Source organism: Antennarius striatus, chromosome 13 (genome assembly GCF_040054535.1).
Source record: "Antennarius striatus isolate MH-2024 chromosome 13, ASM4005453v1, whole genome shotgun sequence".
Taxonomy (NCBI): domain Eukaryota; kingdom Metazoa; phylum Chordata; class Actinopteri; order Lophiiformes; family Antennariidae; genus Antennarius; species Antennarius striatus.
The window spans coordinates 14,410,657-14,431,807 of NC_090788.1; the positions used below are offsets into that span (position 1 = coordinate 14,410,657).

General features: G+C 42.1%; 1 protein-coding gene across 1 annotated transcript; it reads left to right on the top strand.

Annotated features, from left to right (window-relative positions):
* The first annotated feature begins 2,113 nt into the window (after window positions 1-2,113).
* drd1b (dopamine receptor D1b) lies at window positions 2,114-8,359 on the top strand. Its single transcript, XM_068331306.1, has one exon. It carries the CDS (start codon window positions 2,673-2,675, stop codon window positions 4,062-4,064), a length of 1,392 nt encoding a protein of 463 aa, XP_068187407.1. The 5' UTR covers window positions 2,114-2,672; the 3' UTR covers window positions 4,065-8,359.
* Window positions 8,360-21,151: the final 12,792 nt, after the last annotated feature.

The window sequence follows — 21,151 nt, forward strand, 5'->3', positions numbered from 1 at the left end:
TACCCTGCATGGCTGGTTGTGTGTGTACATGTGTGAGTCAGTTGAGCCAGTCTGTGTGTATGTTTGTGTGAGGCAGTCTTGGTTTGAACTTTGTCGGCTGCACGCACACCCTGGTTCTGTGCTACAGGGAAATGTGGGCGTTGTGTCTGCCAGGCCTCTTACACTTGGCTTGTCTACATGCATTACTCACACAAACACACACGCGCCCGCGCAAACACACGCACAGAGACAGAAAGAGAGAGAGAGAGAGACACACACAGTCTTAAACACACACATGCAAAGTCCAAACACATGTGCCTAACACACGGATACACGGGGAGCAGCCCATTGAGGATCTCAACTCACTAAATAGTTTATATGCAAACTGGCCAGGCCTGCCAGGCAGATAAGAAGCATGATAACATTAGTTTGGTAACACAAACACGCACACAGACGTCCATCTCAACACACTGTGCCTCTCTCACTTGATGGGTCTTGCTGCTGCAGCCTGGCTCATGGGATTCTAATTCAGGGTTGTTAAATCATGTTTATTGAGGTGACGTTAATACAACGGTTCTGCAGCTCACCCTCCACCCGCTCACCCTCTCACCATCTCCCACAACCCTGCATCCAGCAGATGGCCTCGTTGCGCCTTTGCCTGTGTGCCTGCTGGCAACAAGTTCGTGTCAGGACACCCGGGCACAGTTTCCGGTTGTGACTTTACAACAGTGATGTCTTTAGAGTTTTGTCAGTCTAGCTCAAGATTGAAATAAAGAGAAGACCTCATCAACCTATTGTTACGATACAAAATAAAAAATAAATACAACATATATTAAATATAACATATATTATAACATATATAACAGCAATGTTTCCTATTACATAGCTAAATTTGGCGTTATTATTATTATTATTATTATTATTATTATTATTATTATTATTATCATCGTTGTTGTTTTTGTTGTTTGAAATGCATTAATTGTTTGAGGATTAAATTCAGGTCGCCAAGGTTTCTGTCGAATAAAGCACTGATAAACTATTACATTATTCTTAATAAAGATATTCTTTGTATTGTAAATTTGCGTGTCTTCGCCGTCCACAGCCTCCCTGGATAAAGCGGGTAGTTGTGACAAAGACCGTGGCGCACAGCAGCAGGCAGCAGCTGAGCGGAGAGAGAGGAGAGGAGAGCGCACCAGAACGGGTTGAGGAGGACCACAGTCATTCCCTCCTCTCAGCATCGGCCAGCTGGCCGCAGATAGCTGAAAGGGTAAATGAATGATACCGAGCGAAGGATGAGTAAAAAAAAGAAAGGGGGAAAAAAAAACAACTAAAATAAACCCAAGGACCGTCGTGAGAGTTGAGCGTTACTGACTTCACATGGAAGAGAGCGCAGAGAAGGTGAGCACCTTGTTTTTCACTTGGTACCAAGATACAAGTTGGATGTTGCAGTAGAGCTGTGGATTTTGAGGAACTGATTATCCTCCTGAGTCCGGAGTTGAACTGAATTATTTCCAAGCTGAAGACGTTGCTGCGAAACCCGAGGTGATAACTTCCACGGAGCGGAGCGCACACTGCCTACATTTTTTATAACATAAAAAAAAATATATATACGTGTATATTAAGGTGCTCCGCCGTTTCAGAGACATCAACCCAGGAACTACCTTGCCAGAGATATTTTAGGTGGGTGGCTAAAAAAACACTCTTGAATGTACATAACAGCTCATTTTGCTCTGTTCTCACAAACTAAACCAAAAGAAATAAAAATGACAGGATAGAAACCACACCCTAATTTAAGCCACATGTCAACATGAAATGGACCTGTTCAAAACCTCCTGCTTGCCCACATGTGGCGAATTAAACATTTTTGATCCCTGTCTGCTGTGTGAAAGTGGACTTTTAAGTCTTTTGATTGATGATTTTAGTCTATATTTCAGATGGAAATGTCGACAGGAAGAAGTGGCTCCAACCAACAGGCAGCTGCGTTCAAAGGAATAGGAAAAAAGTAAAAAAAAAAAAGAAAAAAAATTAAAAATACAGCTTGCTGTCGAGGTGGATCGGCGTCAATGCAGCCATCAACATCACCGCACGGACACGCCTCGAGGATCATTAAACAAATCAGATAAATGCAGCGCGAAAACCATCAATAGAAGTTATTGATGAGGTGGTATATAACGCTAATGATTGGCCAAGCCTCTGTTTACTCATCAACTAGACAACAATATAATGTGAAACTTTCACTGAGCGTTTGACAGCAGATGCATACAGTGAAACCAAAAAAGGAACAAGGACATTTCCCTGCTGTTCGTGACCACAGTGCTGATTGAAAAGATTATTCCAATCCACAGCCGGAATATTCCTCCTCCTCTTCGAACTAGAATGTCTGCTGCCTCGACTGCTACTGCAGGAACTTATGAGCAAGGATTTTTTGGACATCAGTTTTTTGAAGACATCATTTTGAAATATTTATAGCAGCTCTCGTGCAAGGATGGTGACTGTGACATGGAGCCTATGGAACATCCAGTCTGTGGGAGAGCTGGTACCGAGACAATTGACCTCTCTACCAGCCACGTTGTCAGTCTAAAATTCCTCTCCAGAGAGACACAGCTGCTACAACTTAGGGATGTGATGGGGTGACTGTTGATACCCCCCTCATCCACCCCCTCTCTCATTTTATTCACAGTGTAATAGAAACAATGGATCAGAATTTCTCAACGGTTCAAGATGGCAAGCAGCTGCTACCAGAGAGAGACTCATCTAAGCGTGTGTTGACAGGATGTTTCCTCTCCCTTCTTATCTTCACCACGCTACTCGGCAACACTCTTGTTTGTGCTGCTGTCACAAAGTTCCGACACCTGAGGTCTAAGGTTACCAACTTCTTTGTCATCTCTCTTGCCATCTCTGACCTTCTGGTAGCTATCCTGGTAATGCCATGGAAGGCAGCGACTGAAATTGTGGGGTTTTGGCCATTTGGTTCATTCTGCAACATATGGGTTGCGTTTGACATCATGTGCTCAACAGCCTCCATCTTGAACCTGTGTGTGATTAGTGTTGACCGTTACTGGGCCATCTCAAGTCCTTTCCGTTATGAACGAAAGATGACCCCGAAAGTAGCATGCCTGATGATCAGTGTGGCGTGGACCCTGTCTGTCCTCATCTCCTTCATTCCTGTTCAGCTAAACTGGCACAAAGCTCAGACCACCAGCTACGCAGAGCTAAATGGAACGTATCCTGGTGATTTGCTCCCTGACAACTGTGACTCTAGCCTCAACAGAACCTACGCAATCTCCTCCTCTCTTATTAGCTTCTACATACCTGTAGCTATCATGATCGTCACCTACACACGGATCTACCGCATTGCACAGAAGCAGATTCGAAGAATATCGGCTCTGGAACGAGCAGCAGAAAGTGCCAAAAATCGCCACAGCAGCATGGGGAATAGTTCAAACATAGAGAGTGAAAGTTCATTCAAAATGTCGTTTAAAAGAGAAACCAAAGTCTTAAAAACACTCTCAGTCATCATGGGGGTGTTTGTCTGCTGCTGGTTGCCCTTCTTCATCCTTAACTGCATGGTTCCATTTTGCGAGCCAAACTTCACAGATGGTGCCACAGACTTCCCTTGCATCAGTTCCACCACCTTTGATGTGTTTGTGTGGTTTGGCTGGGCAAACTCCTCGCTCAACCCCATCATCTATGCCTTTAATGCCGACTTCCGCAAGGCCTTCTCCATCCTCTTAGGCTGCCACCGGATCTGCCCAGGGAGCAACGCAATCGAAATTGTCAGTATTAACAACAACATGGGTGCCCAAACCTCTAACCCCAACTGTCAGTATCAGCCCAAGAGTCACATTCCAAAGGAGGGCAACCATTCAGCCAATTATGTGATCCCCCACAGCATCCTGTGTCAGGAGGAGGAGTTACAGAAGAAAGATGTATATGGAGGGGAGATCGAAGTGGGGATGTTGAGTGATGCACTGGAAAAACTCTCTCCATCAATCTCTGGAACTTTGGACAGCGATACTGAGGTCACACTGGAAAAGATCAAGCCCATAGCACAGAACGGACAGCACAACGTTGTGTCATGTTGAGAGAAAGGAAAACAAGTACTGGAGTATAGCGAGTCATGTGACATGAATACACAAATGGACAAAAGGACAGCAACAGGAACTAAAGCAACAAACATGTTTGAGAGAGTGTGACAGGAGACAGATATGAAGGAAACTGGAGCTGCCAACATAAATCTATGTGGATTAAAACCTACAGAATGTTTAAGTAAATGCACTTTACCCCAGATATAACTATCTGCAAAATACTTCACATTTATCGATCAGTTGTCTACATTTGATGATAAGTGCTGATAATGTGAATAATAAAGCAGAAGACTAGCTATGTGGACATGTATACATGTTGGCATTACCAACATGTATACATGTGTGTTTGTAAACTGTACAGTACTGACACACTCCTGCTACAACATAAACACAGTATATACAAGGAGGATCATATAGTAACTATAACAGGTAGGTCAGTGCTTTGTATGTGTTTTATAGAACAGAGGATAATATGGTTTAAGTCGATTTGATAAAAATATGATGTTTCCCCCGCCTCACGCCCTAAGCCAGCTGGGTTAGGCTCCAGCTCCCCGCGACCCGCTACGGCGGAAAAAGCGGAAGAAGATGAATGAATGAATAATTTTATTGCAGTTATTTGTCTTCAGTACATTTTTAATGGAATTTTTATTGGAGAATCAAAATGCCTGTATTGCAGTGATAATTTATTTGAGGTGAAATGCTTCATACACCAAAGTAACAGTATTACTAAGCAGCTGGGGGACGGTAATGAGATCACTACTATAATAGGAGTTGTCACATATTTATAATTGTTACGTTTTCATGACCTGCCCACCTCCTCGATTATGTTGTCTCGTGGTATCAGTTACAAAACCTGTTATCCTTACAGGTCAAAATGCCAGATTTCTGGAAAAGAAAGAGCAAGAGGATGATAAGAAAAGCCATTCCTTAGTATGCCATTATGATCCACGCCCACCCTGGGCAATTAGAAAAACCCATTTGTAATTTCCTCGATTTATTCCTATCACTCCCTGTTTTTTGTTTTTGTTTTGCCATATTATAACTCTGCCACTGATCCATGAACCCTCTCGAGGATCCAGCGGTCTCTCGATTTTCTTGCTCGCGTCTTCTCTGTCAGCAGTCTCTTCCTCCCTCACCCTGCCCCTATATGGTTTTTGTAAAAAATGTTGTCAACCTCTTCTCTCTGCTCTTTTCCCGACATTTCCCACAGCCAGCATGGTTCTCTACACCTGCACCCTACCTTCCTGTTATATATTTCTTTTCCTGTCTGCCTCCTCCGTTTGTCTACTGTGGCAGCTCTCCACATTAAGTACTCAGTCTGCCTACTGAATGCGGCCCTAATGATTCCATCTTGGTCAAAAGTCATAATTTTATGATTAAGAAAGAGCTGAACAGAGGAGGCTGAATAACAGGACTTACCAGAGATAAAGCAAGAGATAGAAGTGACCTTTAAAAACTTAAAGATATCTGATTTGGCAAAATGCTCATGCTAGGAGCAATGCTGGTGCCGTGGTAGTGATGTGGAGTATGCATTGCTGCTTTGTTAGAAAGAGTGGAGTCCAACATAAACCACCATGTTGAGGATTGTTTAGAATGTTGGGTATAGTTTGCTTGCCTCCTGTCATTTGTAACTGTGCTGTAGCATTAATTTACATGTCAAGGTTAGTTGGAATAAGTTCTTCCAAAAAAAAAAAATCTTTCAAAAGAAAGTCTTTAGTAAGTTAGTCTTTGCTGTGGAATGTTACTGATACATTTCTCAAATAGACATTTGTATATCATTTGTACACAGAGACATTCTTACCACTTGTTGCTTTAAAATTTTACAGATATTTCATTAAAGATAAGTGTATACAGTACTTATAATAATACCATTTACGAAGCTAATTTAACAGCTAATTTCACAGCCAAGGCTAAGTTGGAGTTAACTGACTTTTCATTTTGGCCAATGTGGCAACAATTAAAAATTATCACTTAATTATGCCCATCCATTTTTTTTTGTTTATCTAGGGTTGGGTCACGGTGACAGCAGGATATTCTGTACATCCATTATCCTACATGAATTAATCACATGAATGACATAATGGCATACGGCATGTGCTAAAACAACAGTAGTATTAGTGTCATCACACCGGCTAAGAGATTCAGTCTGCCCACAGTAACCATCATAAGCTGTGAGTCATACTACATCAAGTAAGGCTGTAGCACCAAAACCTAATCTAATGGGACAGTGTTTTATTTATACATGGAATTCTGAATTGAGGTTTTTATTTGCAAGAGAAAAAATGTTTTTCTTCTTTCAAAAAGTATAAAATCTTGATCTGAATTTGAATTGACAAAGGACAAAAAACATGAACATTTCTCTTTAGAGTGGGGTAGTGAATTTGCTATCCCCATGTAATTAATTTAAAGCAATATTTAAAATGCTCAGATTTTTTTCACAGAAGTTGAGCTGTTTTTGTACTTAATTAACGGCAAAGTCTTTGCTTGATCCACACAATGATAAAACCAAACAGAATTAGCTCCAGTCCAAAGCTTACACAGCTATGTTTCTGCTGTGTGCAGTGTTGCTGGGGGAGAAATGCAGCATGCTTTCTGACATTGTATGCTGATCATTCGCCACGTGCTGTGTGTGTCCATGAAGGCGTGAAACTGCTGCACATCAGAGAAAGGAAGAGATGATCCAATAGAGAGCAATTGGTCTTGAATGAAGCATTTGATTTTCCTGCTCTGGAAAATCCAATGCTATCTCGGTGGCAAAGGGGGAAAGCTTTAAGCTCAATATGTGGCTGAGTTTGTGACATGTCCTCCCTGCCTCTCTGCTGGGTCCAGTGTGAAATGGACATCATGATGTGAAATTGTGATTCAGATTGAACACAAAACTTTGATTGCCAGCTCCATAGACTGAACTGCAACTCCCCCCCTTTGCTCTTTGTCATATGCCTTTTAGAAATTGTCAATCATATCAGTTAACAAGTGTTTTTCTGCCTACATCACTTCCTCTTAAATAACTCCCTAATTATTTCCAAACACAAGCCATGTGATAAAACATCAAGTGCATATAATCTGTCAGCACTGCACACAGAAAGGAACTGCCATTGGGAAGATTTGCTCTCCTCACTCGCCTCCTCTGTCTCTGTCTCTCTCTCTCTCTCTCTCTCTCTCTCTCTCTCTCTCTCTCTCTCTCTCTCTCTCTCTCTCTCTCTCTCTCTCTCTCTCTCTCTCTCTCTCTCTCTTTTCTCTTGGCTGTCTCTGTTGACTCAGTGAGTTTTCCTGATGTTAACCAAGACTGACTTTATTATTAAGAAGACAGGGCCAAATGTTACCTTTCTGTGGTTTGAATTGAAACATTGAATCACATGCTGTTTTTCTTTTTTCTCTTCACATTATTATTGTTGTTGCCAATATTTATATTGGTTGAATGTGGCTGTGTTACAGATCATTCTGTGATTTAACCAGTGTTTTATGGAGTAAACATTCAGCGGGGGTTGGGTACTTTAAATGGTATTTTGATTGATATTCCATTTGCTTTGACAAGATAGACATTTACAACTTTCTCAGATTACTTTTATTTTTGGAAGACTAACCTCTAGCTGAAATATCTACACCGAAATGCTGTTCTACGTGACCCAACCCCATCCCTAACCCCTGCCCACCAAGCCCTTGAATTGTCAACTCAGTGAGTCATCTTTCCAGATGCCACTACTTTGATTTTGGAGAAGGGTGATGTCAGGCAACAGTCCCAGGAGCAAATGGTTTTGTTTGATCCAGATCCTTTTCTCCAGGCTTCCCTACAAATTGCTTTGGGGAGCTATGGTGACAGTACATGGACTGTCAGTCAGTGTAGCTACATGGCATATGACAACTTGAGGAAATCTGAGTACAGAAACTCCCCTCTTGCTCTAGTGGCAGGACAAAGGACGTAACAGACGCCAGGCTGAACAGCGCTCTCACATCCTGGGGAGGCATAATGTTTCTGCTTATTTAAGCTCTTTTGGATGAGTCCCTACCTCAACATAGATTAAATGACAGAGCTTCATGTAAAAACTACTGCAGAATTTAAGATTGACAAGTGCAAGGATAGAGTATTGTACTATGATGTTCAAAATGTAGTTATGATGAACACAAGTGCTATCTTAAAAAAATCCTTAATGTGTGTAGCAAACTAAAATGCTGTATGTTTTTCTATGGTGTGGGATTATTATTTAATGTAAGAAGTGACAGTCTTTGACTATTTATGTACGTGTTTATTTACATGTTTCTGGTGTTAATTCATGAAGTGATGTCAAAGATTATAACCCTCATAATAACTACAGTATTTAGTTTACAGTTTGTACAAAACATGTGCCCTTCATGTAAAATAAAAATGTATGTATTTTTTTTAAAATCTGTGCTCACTGAGTGGTATTCTTTTGAAAAGAGGCATTTGGATGTGAACGGTGTTTGACACTGAGTGGGTATTAGAAGATCATGTCGCTGCAGAGGATCGAAAGACATTGATTTTGAATGGTGACGCATATTTTTTTCCAGCTCCCTGAGCATGGCATCCTCGCTACGTTCCTGCCTTCGCTCTCCATTTACATAACCTGACAGTCATTTGACAGTTGACACATCCTCTTCCTCTATACTCACTCGGTCACCTCATTTGTTAACTTGAATAGTAACACAGGCTCACATATACTCAGATATGAAGGCAGTTACATTTTAACAGCTTAATCCAATTGGAAGAAAAAACGAAAAAATAAATGAATAAAAACACATTTACTGTACTGTAAAAGTGTGCAGGATAAAGGAGAGAAAGGTTTGTGACAAAGTATTTTATTTCAGTGTAAGGGCAACATCTTGCCTTTCAGTTTTCAGAATATTTCAGTCAACATGTCAGTCTTATTCTCAAAATAAGTAATCAACAGGCATACTTCTTTTTTAGATTAGCAGTGCTTCTCAATTGGCCCCCTTAGAAAGGAGTAAACATTTTGAACTCTGTTTTGCTATTTGGTGATAATTATGGGTCGAGTTAATGGAAAAACTAAAATGGAAACAATAATAATAATAATAATAATAATAATAATAATAATAATAATAATAATAATAATAATAATAATAATAATAATAATAGTAATCAAGTTGAAAGTGTTGTGTTTTAGATTACAAGGAAGTGCATCAGCGTGTCATTCATGTAGGTGCGGTGGAATGCTTGAGTGGCTTAAAGCTTGGCTTAGCCTCCACCCCAGGATAAAATGAATTCAGCAGAGGTAGTGATTGCAAAAACCAGAGGGGAGGATGAACCCCCCCACCCCAACAATTTGCACCCTGAATATTATACAAATGCATGGTGTCTACCTTTATATTTGACCTTTATAGACAAGAGCAGTATAATCAACAATCTATTTTCATGTTACTTGGAGCTTGTTTTACAAGGGAAAAATGCATCTCAATCACAGCAACTCATTAAGATTTAACAACAGGACCCATGACCTCCAAACTAAACTGTACGACTACTGAGTTACACTTCAAAATGTTGCTTTACACCTCCCTGGAGAATTTAGCTTGACAAGAATTTATGATGAACAGATTAGAACAATGCTTATTTGATGTCCACATGCCTGACTTTTCTTCATGTGTTATAAGTAAGGGTTTATCTATTTTTGTTTCAGTTGCTCAAGTCTTGAGAAAAATACAGTAAAACTACATCTTCCTCCTGCTGCACAGACTTTTGGCTTCCAACTCTCCATTCAGTTCTCACTTGCCTTACAAACATAAACTGATGCATAAAAGGAGTAAATTTAAACTAAATTCAGAGAGAGGTTGAATAACACAGGAATAACACGAAGAGACAATTTTCAAATAACTATTTAAATAAGCTCTAACAAAATGTGACCATACATGAAATATTGATATATTTAGTGATTTTAATTTGAAAGAGCACATTTTCACAGACTTGGTGTGCTCCTAGCTCTCTAGTGGAATGTGTGATATCCACTGTAAAAGGGAAATAATCATGTTTGCACCTGTGAAATACTTTAGAAACACAATGAGCTGGCATCTCACCTGGGATATACCCCTCCTTTCACCCTTAGCCAGCTGGGATAGGCTTCTACAGACCCACGGACTGCATGCACCCATTACACTTTAATTGTAAGTCAGTGTATCATATCTTGGCAAAAACATGATTGCATGACTGACTTTTGATTTATCACTGTCTTCCTACTGAGTCACCATGTTTTGGTTTACTGATTGAAGTCTTTGTGTTTCTAAGGGTTTGTCAGTCCAATCACAGATGTAGTAGCCAGAGGTATTAAAGCCAGAGGAGGGGCATGTTTTTGAAAGGTAAAGGTGTCCTCACACATTCTTACAAATTATTAGGAACTGCATATTATAAAACTCAAAGGAAAATATATTGGAAAAGACATACCCCAAATTTAACATGAGAGAGAGTGAGAGAGAGAGAGAGAGAGAGAGAGAGAGAGAGAGAGAGAGAGAGAGAGAGAGAGAGAGAGAGAGAGAGAGAGAGAGAGAGAGAGAGAGAGAGAGAGAGAGATTGAGGTCAGTGGAAATAGAGTCAAGGTTAATGATAGACTAGCAGCAAAATGCAATGTGCACTTAATGCACTTATGTAACCATCAGCACTGAATTGACTCCTTCCCTTTTCCCAATTTAAGAGAAGCAGCAGACAACAATTTTTCCAAAATGCAGAGCACTCTGCACATATTGATAGAGATGTAAAAGAATATCTCCTTCCCTCTCTGGAGGATCATGGAGCACATTTGCTGTTTGCATTCTTTGAATTATAAATATTAAGTCTGCTGTTCATTTCATACTCACATGTTATCTAACTTTTGTCTTTTATTTCACAAGGTTACCTTACATCAGTGCTTCTTAATTATTTTCTCCTGTGCCCCCCATAGCAGGAAAAAAACAATTTGCGCCCCCCCAAATAATATCAATTGGCTATAAAATTGTTAAGTACACCTCTGCATAATATTGTACGCTTATTAACATTATAGAAAACAAAAAGAAAAAAAAGAAATATAATTTAATTTATAACAAAGACTAATTTTATAAATATTATTTTTTAGTTTATAACAGAAGTGCATCAATTTGCCTTGATTGAAAAACCTTGTTTAAACTGTCAACATTTTTGACCAACTTATTGCACCATTTGATACTGAAAAATAAAATTAAATAAAACCAATAAACAATAAAAAATTCAAATTGAGTTCAGCAACATTAACTGAGGAGCACAATATATAAAACACCTTGATCTACAAAACAAAAATGAATTACACAATTTGTGGTGATTTTTTTTCTTTTTTTATCAAAATGAGGAAGTCAGGATTAATGGTTACAACCATTTAGGAAGTGATACTGAACTCTCAGCTCCTGCTCAATGTTTCAGCTCCTCTGCTATGGTTGTGGGGGTTTGTTGCGCTGAGCAGTTTGGTACGCCACCTTATATGATGCTAAGAGCTTGCTGGTTTACTGAAGTAGCATCCACAAAGTGGGATGATTGTTGGCAATATTTGGCACGTTTTCACTGAATAAACTCCAACGGCTTATCAGCGTGCTTGGGGTGTAATGTCTTTAAGTTCCGTCTTAATTTATTTGGCTCCATGCTGTCTGCTGCCAGCATTTTTAGACACAGTAAACACACTGGCCTCTCCTCCTCTCCCACTGTAGTCACAGTGAAGCTCTACAGAAGCTTCTTCATAGTTCCTCGAGTTTATACTCCCTGCGCACACCTGACAATGGAGGACGTCATTGCTAACTGCTGTTGTGCAATTATAGTTAATTCTAGTACGACAAAATGTTTCCCAGGGTCACACCCCCCCCCCCGGCACAGCTACCCCCTACGGGGGCGTGCCCCACTATTTGAGAAACGCTGCCTTACATATGCTTTTCCTCAGCAATCCATCAGAGATACTCAGCACCTCTCTGAACTGTAACGTAAAACCAAACAGAAAAATAATAATTTTCATAGTAAAAACAGCAGTTGTAACGGAGAAGGAACAAGCAGAAAGTCCATTATGTCTTATTTGGTTCATAGTGAATATCGGTGCTGAGTAAATGCACACCAAGCCAGCCTTGAAAACGCTGTGTGAAATGGGGTGGATGGCTTTTGGCTTCAACCAGTTAGTAAAATTCAGTTGTTTGGAAAGACATGGACATAACAAAGATGTTTTAACTTACTAGATCCTCGAGAATGGCAAGCAGAATATCTGTTAATTCAGGGCTTCAAGGAAAAAGGATCTTGACTCTTTTTGCAATACTATGTTTTTCTGTGCACACTCAAGTGCCTTTATCTGATTTATCTACAGGTATATGGTGTCCTCTCATACAATGCCAGTCATCATGAGACCTTTATTCCTCTTCCGTCATGATGATGATGTATGGTCTTTCAAATTACCTCAGCCTGCTATTCTAGCTCTTGCTATAAAGCACATATGTCAAAGTCAAGGCCCGCGGGCGAGATCTGGCCCGTGACGAATTATTTATGGCCCGCCGGATGATTTTTAATTACTATTAGAACCGGCCCGCAGGCCACATCGGTCCGCTGGTGTTTTGCACCCACCAAAGCTACATTCCCCACAATGCAACGGCAGCGGAAGTCACTGAGGCGCAGCAAGTGGGCTTTGGGTTTCAATGTTTATCAGCAGGGCAGCACGGCGGCGCAGTGCGTTTGCATGTTCTCCCTGTGTCTGCGTGGGTTCTCTCCGGGTTATCCTGCTTCCTCCCACCTCCAAAACATGCACTACAGGTTAATTGACCAGTCCCAAATTGACCGTAGGAATGAGTTTGTGCGTGGTTGTCTGTGTGGCTCCGCGGTGCACTGGCCCGGAGTTTCCCCCACCTCACGCCCTAAACCAGCTGGGATAAGCTCCAGCTTCCCGTGACCCGCGACAGCGGATGAATCGGTCATGACAATGGATGGATGTTCTTCAGCAGTCAGAGCGGAGTTCGGATTTAGCTACTCCTCTCCTCAAAAATGGCTAAAAGGAAGGTAGACGTAGAGACCAGGGGGTTTCAAGACAGGTGGTAGTCCAGAGTACATGTTCAGAGAGGTAAAAGGTAAACCTGTGTGTAAACCTGAATTTGCATGTTTCATCCCCAACACAAGGCAATTTTATACAATATATTTAAATGCAATGTATTTTATTTTATTTATTCATATTTATTTCAGTTGAATGGACTAAGGGAAAATTGCGGATAGCCATGAGAAAGGATACAACTGATTTGATTTTTCTTAAAAATTATTTTACGATTGAAAACAGTGATTGGCAGGATTGTAGAGCAGCCCAATCATTTTTTTTAACATTTTAATTTATATGCACAATAATGCATTATTATTGTGTAAGCACAATATTATCATTGTTCATGCATTATTGCATGAACAATAATAGATTTTCAGTTTATAATGCATGCAATTTCATCTATGCATTTATCTTGATATTAAGGAACATATTTTGTTTTTGAAGGACATTTACTTTTTTTCTTTTTGCTTGTTGAAAAGGTTTCCCCTTAAAGTTACGGACAGAGCCGTAACAAAATATTGCTTTTATTTAATTATTTATTTTATTTTTATAATAATTTAATCATTAAATAATTTACACTGCGTTAGCTCTTGGTTCATTAGTCTATGTCCATTTTAATATGTTTTAATAAAATTTGAATCAGTCCGGCCCTCAACTTGTAGCAAATTTGTTTTTTTGGCCCTCCGTGTATTTGACTTGGACACCCCTGCTATAAAGAATATAAGGGTCCAGTATGTGGTAAAATTAAGCCCCTTCTGATTGGATACAAATGAAGTATTGCTCACTTTGTGGAATGATGCACCTCTACAGATCTGAAATCAAAGGTGTGACGAAACCTGCCTGTGCCTTTGAATGTATTTTTCTGTTGTACACACACACACACACACACACACACACACACACACACACACACACACACACACACACACACACACACACACACACACACACACACACACACACACACACACACACACACACACACACACACACACACACACGTATACATTGGTATATGGAATTTACCTATGTAAGTATGTTTAACTCTGTGTAACTGTGTCATGCATTCCATTTTTGCAGCTGCAACTTCTGTTCCAATTTGAGACATCTAACATGCAAAGTCTGAGGTGGATCGGGAAAGGTGGTATGAGCTATGAGTCATATCAGCGTATTTTTCAGTGTGTGTTAAGATGCATGTGATACACTCACATAATATTTTGCAAAGGTTGCTTCTTTTCTGTGTTCAGTTGCAAAACATTTGGCACATCTGGCAATGCATATAGCATGCATCACGTGGACTGGAGTGCGCACTGAGCCAGGTTTTGGGATGTATTTGTGTCTGCATGAGTATCACACTCATGAGAAGAGAGCTGCACACATACAACAAACTTAAAGTATGGCAGAGATTTCTAGCATAGGAGTATGAAACTACAGTGCAAGTTATTTTCTAATCTTCTTTTCCTTTCGGCTATTCCCTTCAGGGGTTGCCACAGCGAATCAGTTGCCTCCATTTAATCCTGTCTTTTGCGTCCTCTTCTCTCACACCAACTACCTTCATGTCCTCTTTCACTACATCCATAAACCTTCCCTTTATTCCTCTAGGCTTCCTGCCTGGCAGTTAAAAACTCCATCTACCAATATATTCACTATCTGTGGTCTGGACATGTCCAAACCATCTCAGTCTGGCCTCTCTGACTTTATTTCCAAGTTATTTTCTAATAACGCTGGATATTGTCATTAGTCTGTATTAGGTTAGCACAAGGGCTGATTTCATAGTGAGGTTCAACACCCACCCTTTTACACCTGTGTGCTTCATAAAACTACATAAATTATATGAAGGGAAAGTGGGCCTGTTCTGCATTGGACAAACAATAACACATCCTAAAATATCACTAATAAAGAGCTCAGTAGCTATGTAGCAACCAAATGCTAATAGGGTAGGTAGCTACAATTCAAAATGATCTTACTCACATATGATTCATCAAAGAAACAAGCCTATCGTTAAAGAAACAGTAAAGTTAATTTTAAGTGACATACTATATGTTGTTCATCATTGTGAAAAATTGAAGAAAAAATAAATTTTATGTGTAGCATCATCCCTTTGGTCAGAAAAGCTTAAAATCTGTGCTGTCGCAGCTTCTTCATTCAGTGGTCACATGGGCGTCATACGTCACTGGAGCCAAATATAGCTTGACAGCCATAAGAAACAATGCGATCCACGATGCGATTAACTCCAAAAATTTCATGGTTACCTGCGAGGTGAACGGTTGTGTCAACAGAATATCAAGAAAACACAAAGACAAGGACCTATCCTTCTTTAGAATACCTTCTGGGAAGCTAGGAAGGAGATGGAGAGCACGGATAAACTGGGTCAATATGACCAAGGATCAGAGGATCTGTCATGAGCACTTTACCTCGGAGGATTTCAAAGAGATTTGAAGGTAAGATCATTTTCGGACAACCCATAGTATTTATTCTGAATTCCCAAGGCTTAGTGGATTTATAATTAATGTCTAGAGCTACTGGAGATATTGTATAAATGTTTTTATGACCAAATTATCGCACGAATATGGCAATCACGAAACGTAAACAAAAGTGATAGACAGGCCATTTTACTGAGAAGATCTGTGACACTGAAATAAAACACACAAAAACAGCATGTCAGGCCCTGATCTTTATACATTCGTAAATACAAGACATATTAATATAAATGAGATGTTATTAATTCAACACAGTCCACCAGTAACAAATGGCGGCTAGCTCAATGCAAACATAATGTGTCATATGTCACTGAATGCGGAAGCTGCTGCAGCGCAGATTTTAAGCTATTTTGACAAAAGGGATGATGCTACACATATAAAATATTATTTTTCTTCTATTTTTCATAATGACGAATAACATATATGTCACTTAAAATTAACTTTACTGTCCCTATAACTAGACAGTATGTTTCAAAGACACTACCAGTACTTTGGACATTTATATAAAACTAATCACCCACAACAATTTTATTGTTGTGGGTGTTGTTAACTTTTTATTTTATTGCGGCCACACAGGGGGGAGAGGTGAACCTGGAGGCATACACTTCCTCTGTCCTTGGGTTCATTTCTAAGTGTGCCAGAAGCCCTGTCTGAATGCAGAGGTGAGAGCTCTGCTGAAGGCCAGGGATGCTGCGTTCAGGGCTGGGGAGGCAGGGGCACTAAAGGCAGCGAGGAGTGCTCTGGATAAGGGAATAAAGGAGGCCAAATCCACCTACGCTCAAAAGATCCAGGGTCACCTGACCTCAGGGGACCCACGGAGCATGTAGAAGAGCATCAAGTGCATAACTAACTTTAACACCAGGAATGCACAGGGCCCGACAGACGCGTCCCTAGCAGATGCCCTTGATAAATTTTATGCCCACTTTGAGGACCCCAACACCCCCCCAGCACCAAACTAACACCACACCTCGACGACATGCTCCTCAGTGTGACCACAGAGGATGTGAGGAGGACCCTGCAAAGGATTAACCCTCGCAAGGCTGCAGCCCCCGACGGCGTCCCAGGGAGAGTGCTGAAGGACTGTTCCCACCAGCTAGCAGAGGTGTTAACAGACATCTTTAACACCTCACTGCAGCTAGCAACGGTCCCCAGCTACCTGAAGTCTGCCACCATTGTCCCGGTCCCCAAAGGCCACTTGGTAAAGGACCTGAATGACTATCGGCTGGTGGCCCTCACCCAGATAGTCATGAAGTGCTTTGAGAAGCTGGTCATGGCACACATCAAGGACTCCACTGACATAACGATGGACCCCCACGAATATGCCTACAGGAGGAACCGCTCCACCGACGACGCCATCTCCTCTGTGGTCCACACTTCCCTCACACATCTGGAGAGCAAGGACTCCTACATCTGCCTGCTCTTCCTGGATTTCACCTCTGCATTCAATACCATCATCCCTCAGACCCTGGTGCAGAAACTGTTAGAGCTGGGACTGTCTGCCATCACAGGGAACTGGGTCCTGGACTTCCTGGCATACAGATCAGACTGTCAGGATTAATAACACGGCCTCCTCCCCCATCACCCTCAGCACCGGCTCCTCACAGGGCTGCGTGCTTAGCCCCCTCCTGTTCACCCTACTGACCTATGACTGCTCAGGGAAACACCTGAGCTGTCATACAGTAAAGTTCGCAGACCACACAGTAGTGGTGGGACGCATCCAGAACAATGATGAGTCCAAATACAGAGAAGACGTGGAGCACCTGGTGCACTGGTGCAGACACAACAACCTCTGCATCAACTTGGGGAAGATCAAGGAGATGGTGGTGGAATTCAGGAGGAAAAGACACTCCCCTCCCTCTCTGCCTGCATATCGGAGGAGCAGCTGTGGAGGTGGTCTCCAGCTACAGGTACTTAGGGGTTCATCTCACTGAGTTCTCACCTGGAACTGTAACACCTCTTACCTGCTCAGGAAGGGCCACCAGCGGCTCTACTTCCTCAGGAAGCTGAGGCGTGCTGGACTGGGGAGTCGTGTCCTGAAGGCCTTCTACAGGGGTGCGGTGGAGAGCATCCTCACCACCGGCATCACTGTGTGGCATGGCAGCTGTTCTGCAGCAGACAGGAAAGCTCTGCAGAGGGTTGTGAAGGCTGCACAGAGGACTTTAAGGGGGTGGCCTACCTACCAGCACGGAAATCTACACGAGTAGGTGTAGAAGGAGGGCCACCCACATCATGGCAGACCCCACCCACCCAGCACACAGTCTGTTCCAACCCCTCCCCTCAGGCAGGAGACTACGGAGCCTCCGGAGCAGGCTGTTCCACCAGGCTGAGAAACAGCTTCTTCCCAGAGGCTGTTAGACAGCTGAACTCCTGTGGTGCTCTGAACTCCTGTCACGACGCCCCATATGTCGCCACAGACACACGGGTATTTGATGCAATATGGTGCTTCAGCAAGTGCAATAGTTGGAGCACCTACACATTTAAGCTGCTACATTGTAAATAAATTTTTGCTGTTCAGACACTTTACACTCTATATATCTTACATTTTTAACTTTTCTCTGTTCTCTTTTCTTATTTATCTTACATTTTTAACTTTTTTTCTTGTTTTTCTTAACTTATCTTATTTTTCTTATTTATCGACCGGGCTTACTGGGACCTTCAGAGACGTATTTCATACTGTCATGTAAAAACGTGTGTCAGCATGACAAATAAAGACTCTGATTCTCCAATTTTGAGAGAATCAGAGCCTGAAGGTTGCAGAGTTACAACTTCCGTCTGGCTGTGTGGACTGAAGGTGGACTGAAATGCAATCGCTCTAGTCACAGTAATACCGTAAATTATTCTATGTAAGTTGCTTTTTTTTTTAAACACGCTTTGATGTAGCTAATTTTTACAGGCAAGAGGCCTCCAGGGGGCACTAAAGCAGGAAGTTCATGAGTGAGACATACAGCTGGAAGAGATAATGTGACAATGAAGATGCTATTATACCTTGATTGTTTTGAACATACAAATTGCATATCATGCACACCCTTTGTGATGGACAACATGTGAAGAAAGCCATTTGATACAGGTTTTTACTTAATTACAGGCAATTGATCTGGTTGTCAAAGTGGGAGACAGAGCTGCTGCATGGAATCTTGGCATCAGTGAATTTATGGCTAGACGTTCGAGAGGGTAGCGTTGTTTTATTGTCACTTAACTGGCACAAAAACGGTAATTAAAAGTTTTAAAACTCTTTATGTGTAACCATCTCTGTGTAAATATATCATGTTACAACACCTCGACATCTGCGGCTTATGGATGGGTGTGGCCTCTATATGTATAAAGTAGTTTTTCCTTTCAAATTTAGTTGATGCGGCTTACATTCAGGTGCGCTCAATTGTCCAGAATTTATGGTCCATAGAAACACTGTATAACAGACATTAACCAGTTAGCCCTCCTATTTTTCACCCTTGGGTCTTACTCCATCCATCCATCCATCCATCCATCCATCCATCCATCCATCCATCCATCCATCCATCCATCCATCCATCCATCCATGCATTCATCCATCTTGCACTGCTTATCTGTAGTTGGGTCGCGGAGGCAGCAGCTTCAACAGGGATCTCCAAACTTCCCTTGCCCCAGCCACATTCTCCAGCTCCGAATAGGGTATCCCAAGGCGTTCCCAGGCCAGTGATGAGATATAATCCCTCCAACTGGTCCTAGGTCTGCCCCAAGGTCTCCTCCCAGCTGGACGTGCTAGGAACACTTCCCTAGGAAGGCGCTCTGGAGGCATCTGCACCAGATGCCCAAACCACCTCAGCTGACTCCTTTTGACACGAAGGAGCAGTGACTGTACTCTGAGCCCCTTGCGAACAGCAGTGTTTCTTACCCTATCTCTAAGGGAAAGACCATTTCTGCCACTTGTATCTTTGATCTTGTTCTTTCAGTCATGACCCATCGCTCATGACCATAGGTGAGGGTAGCAACAAAGATGGAACGGCAGATGGAGAGCCTTGCCTTTTGGCTTAGCTACCTCTTTTTAGCAACAGTGCAGTAAAGCGACTGCAATACCACTCCTGTTGCTCCAATTCTCTTTCCAATCTCACGCTCAATTGTTCCCTCACTCGTGAACAAGACCCAAGATACTCAAACTCCTGCACTTCTGGAAGGACCTCATTCCACACTCGGTCCTTAGCTTCCTGCTATGGACCATGGCCTCAGATTTGGAGGTGCTGATCCTCATTCCTGCCGCTTCATACTCGTTTGCACAACGGACCAATGAGTACTGCAGGTCACAGGCCGATGACACAAGCAGGACCACATCATCTGTAAAAAGCAGCGATGCGATCCTTAGCCCACCAAACTGTAAACCCTCCTCACTATGACTGTGCCTGGATATCCTGGCCAATAAAAATCACGAACAGAATTGGTGATAAAGTGCAGCCCTGGCGAAGGCCAAAAGCTGCTCTGAACAAGTCTGACTTACTGCCAAGAACCTGAACACGGCTCTCACTTTGGGCGTACAGGAATTGGATGGCCCTGAGGAGAGGCCCCCACTACCCATACTCCCACAGTACCTCCCACAGTAAGTCCCTGGGGACCCGATCATACGCCTTCTCCAAGTCCACAAAACACATGTAGACTGGAAGGGCATACTCCCAAGCCCCCTCTAGGATCCCTGCGAGAGTAAAGAGCTGATCCATTGTTCCACGACCAGGATGGAACCCACATTACTCTTCCTCAATCTAAGGTTCAACAATTTGCCGGACCCAGCACCTTGAGTAAACTTTCCCAGGGAGGCTGAGGAGTGTGATCACAAGATCGATCAGTGACCTCTGACCGAGGGCACTCTGCTACCAGGTACACTTATGAGTATTCTTGTGTTCGAACATGGTGTTAGTTATGGACAATCCAAGACTCGCACAGAAGTCCAACAACATAACACCGCTTGGGTTTGGATGAGGGAGGCCATTCCTCCCAATCACGCCCTTCCAGGTGTCTCCATCATTGCCGATGTGAGCATTGAAGTCCCCAGGAGAACAATGGAATCCCCCACAGGGATCCCATGAGGAACCCATTTTGGCACCCCAAGTAGGCTGAATACTCCGAGCTGCTATTTGGTGCATAAACACAAACAACAGTCAGAGTTTTCCCTCCCACAGCTTTAAGGTGTAGGGAGGCGACCCTCTCGTCCATCGGGATAAACTCCAACACAGCGGCGCTCAGCTGGGGGCTTGTGAGTATCCCCACACCCGCCCTGCGCCTCACGCCTGATGCAACGCAGTCTTGGCTCTTACTCTTTCAATTAAATTGTTCTATCGACCAGCATTCCCCTCAGCAGTATAAAATGTTATATATCATACTTTGTATTGGCATTGATATATTATGTACTGTAATGTATACATTGATTTATCCTGAAAATTTGATCTATAATTAGTCTAAAATATCCCACGGAGATGTTTCACTGACGTTGATGAATCATTCAAAAATATCCATTGCTTACCTCAGTTCTGCTGACTCTGCCTTATTCTCACCACTTTGCCACAGGGAGAAAAGCCTTGTCTTTCAATAGAGTAAGTGACACACATCCCCTACC

Coding starts and splice junctions, on each gene's coding strand:
- drd1b (XM_068331306.1), top strand. CDS start 2,673: ATGGATCAGAATTTCTCAACGGTTCAAGATGGCAAGCAGCTGCTACCA.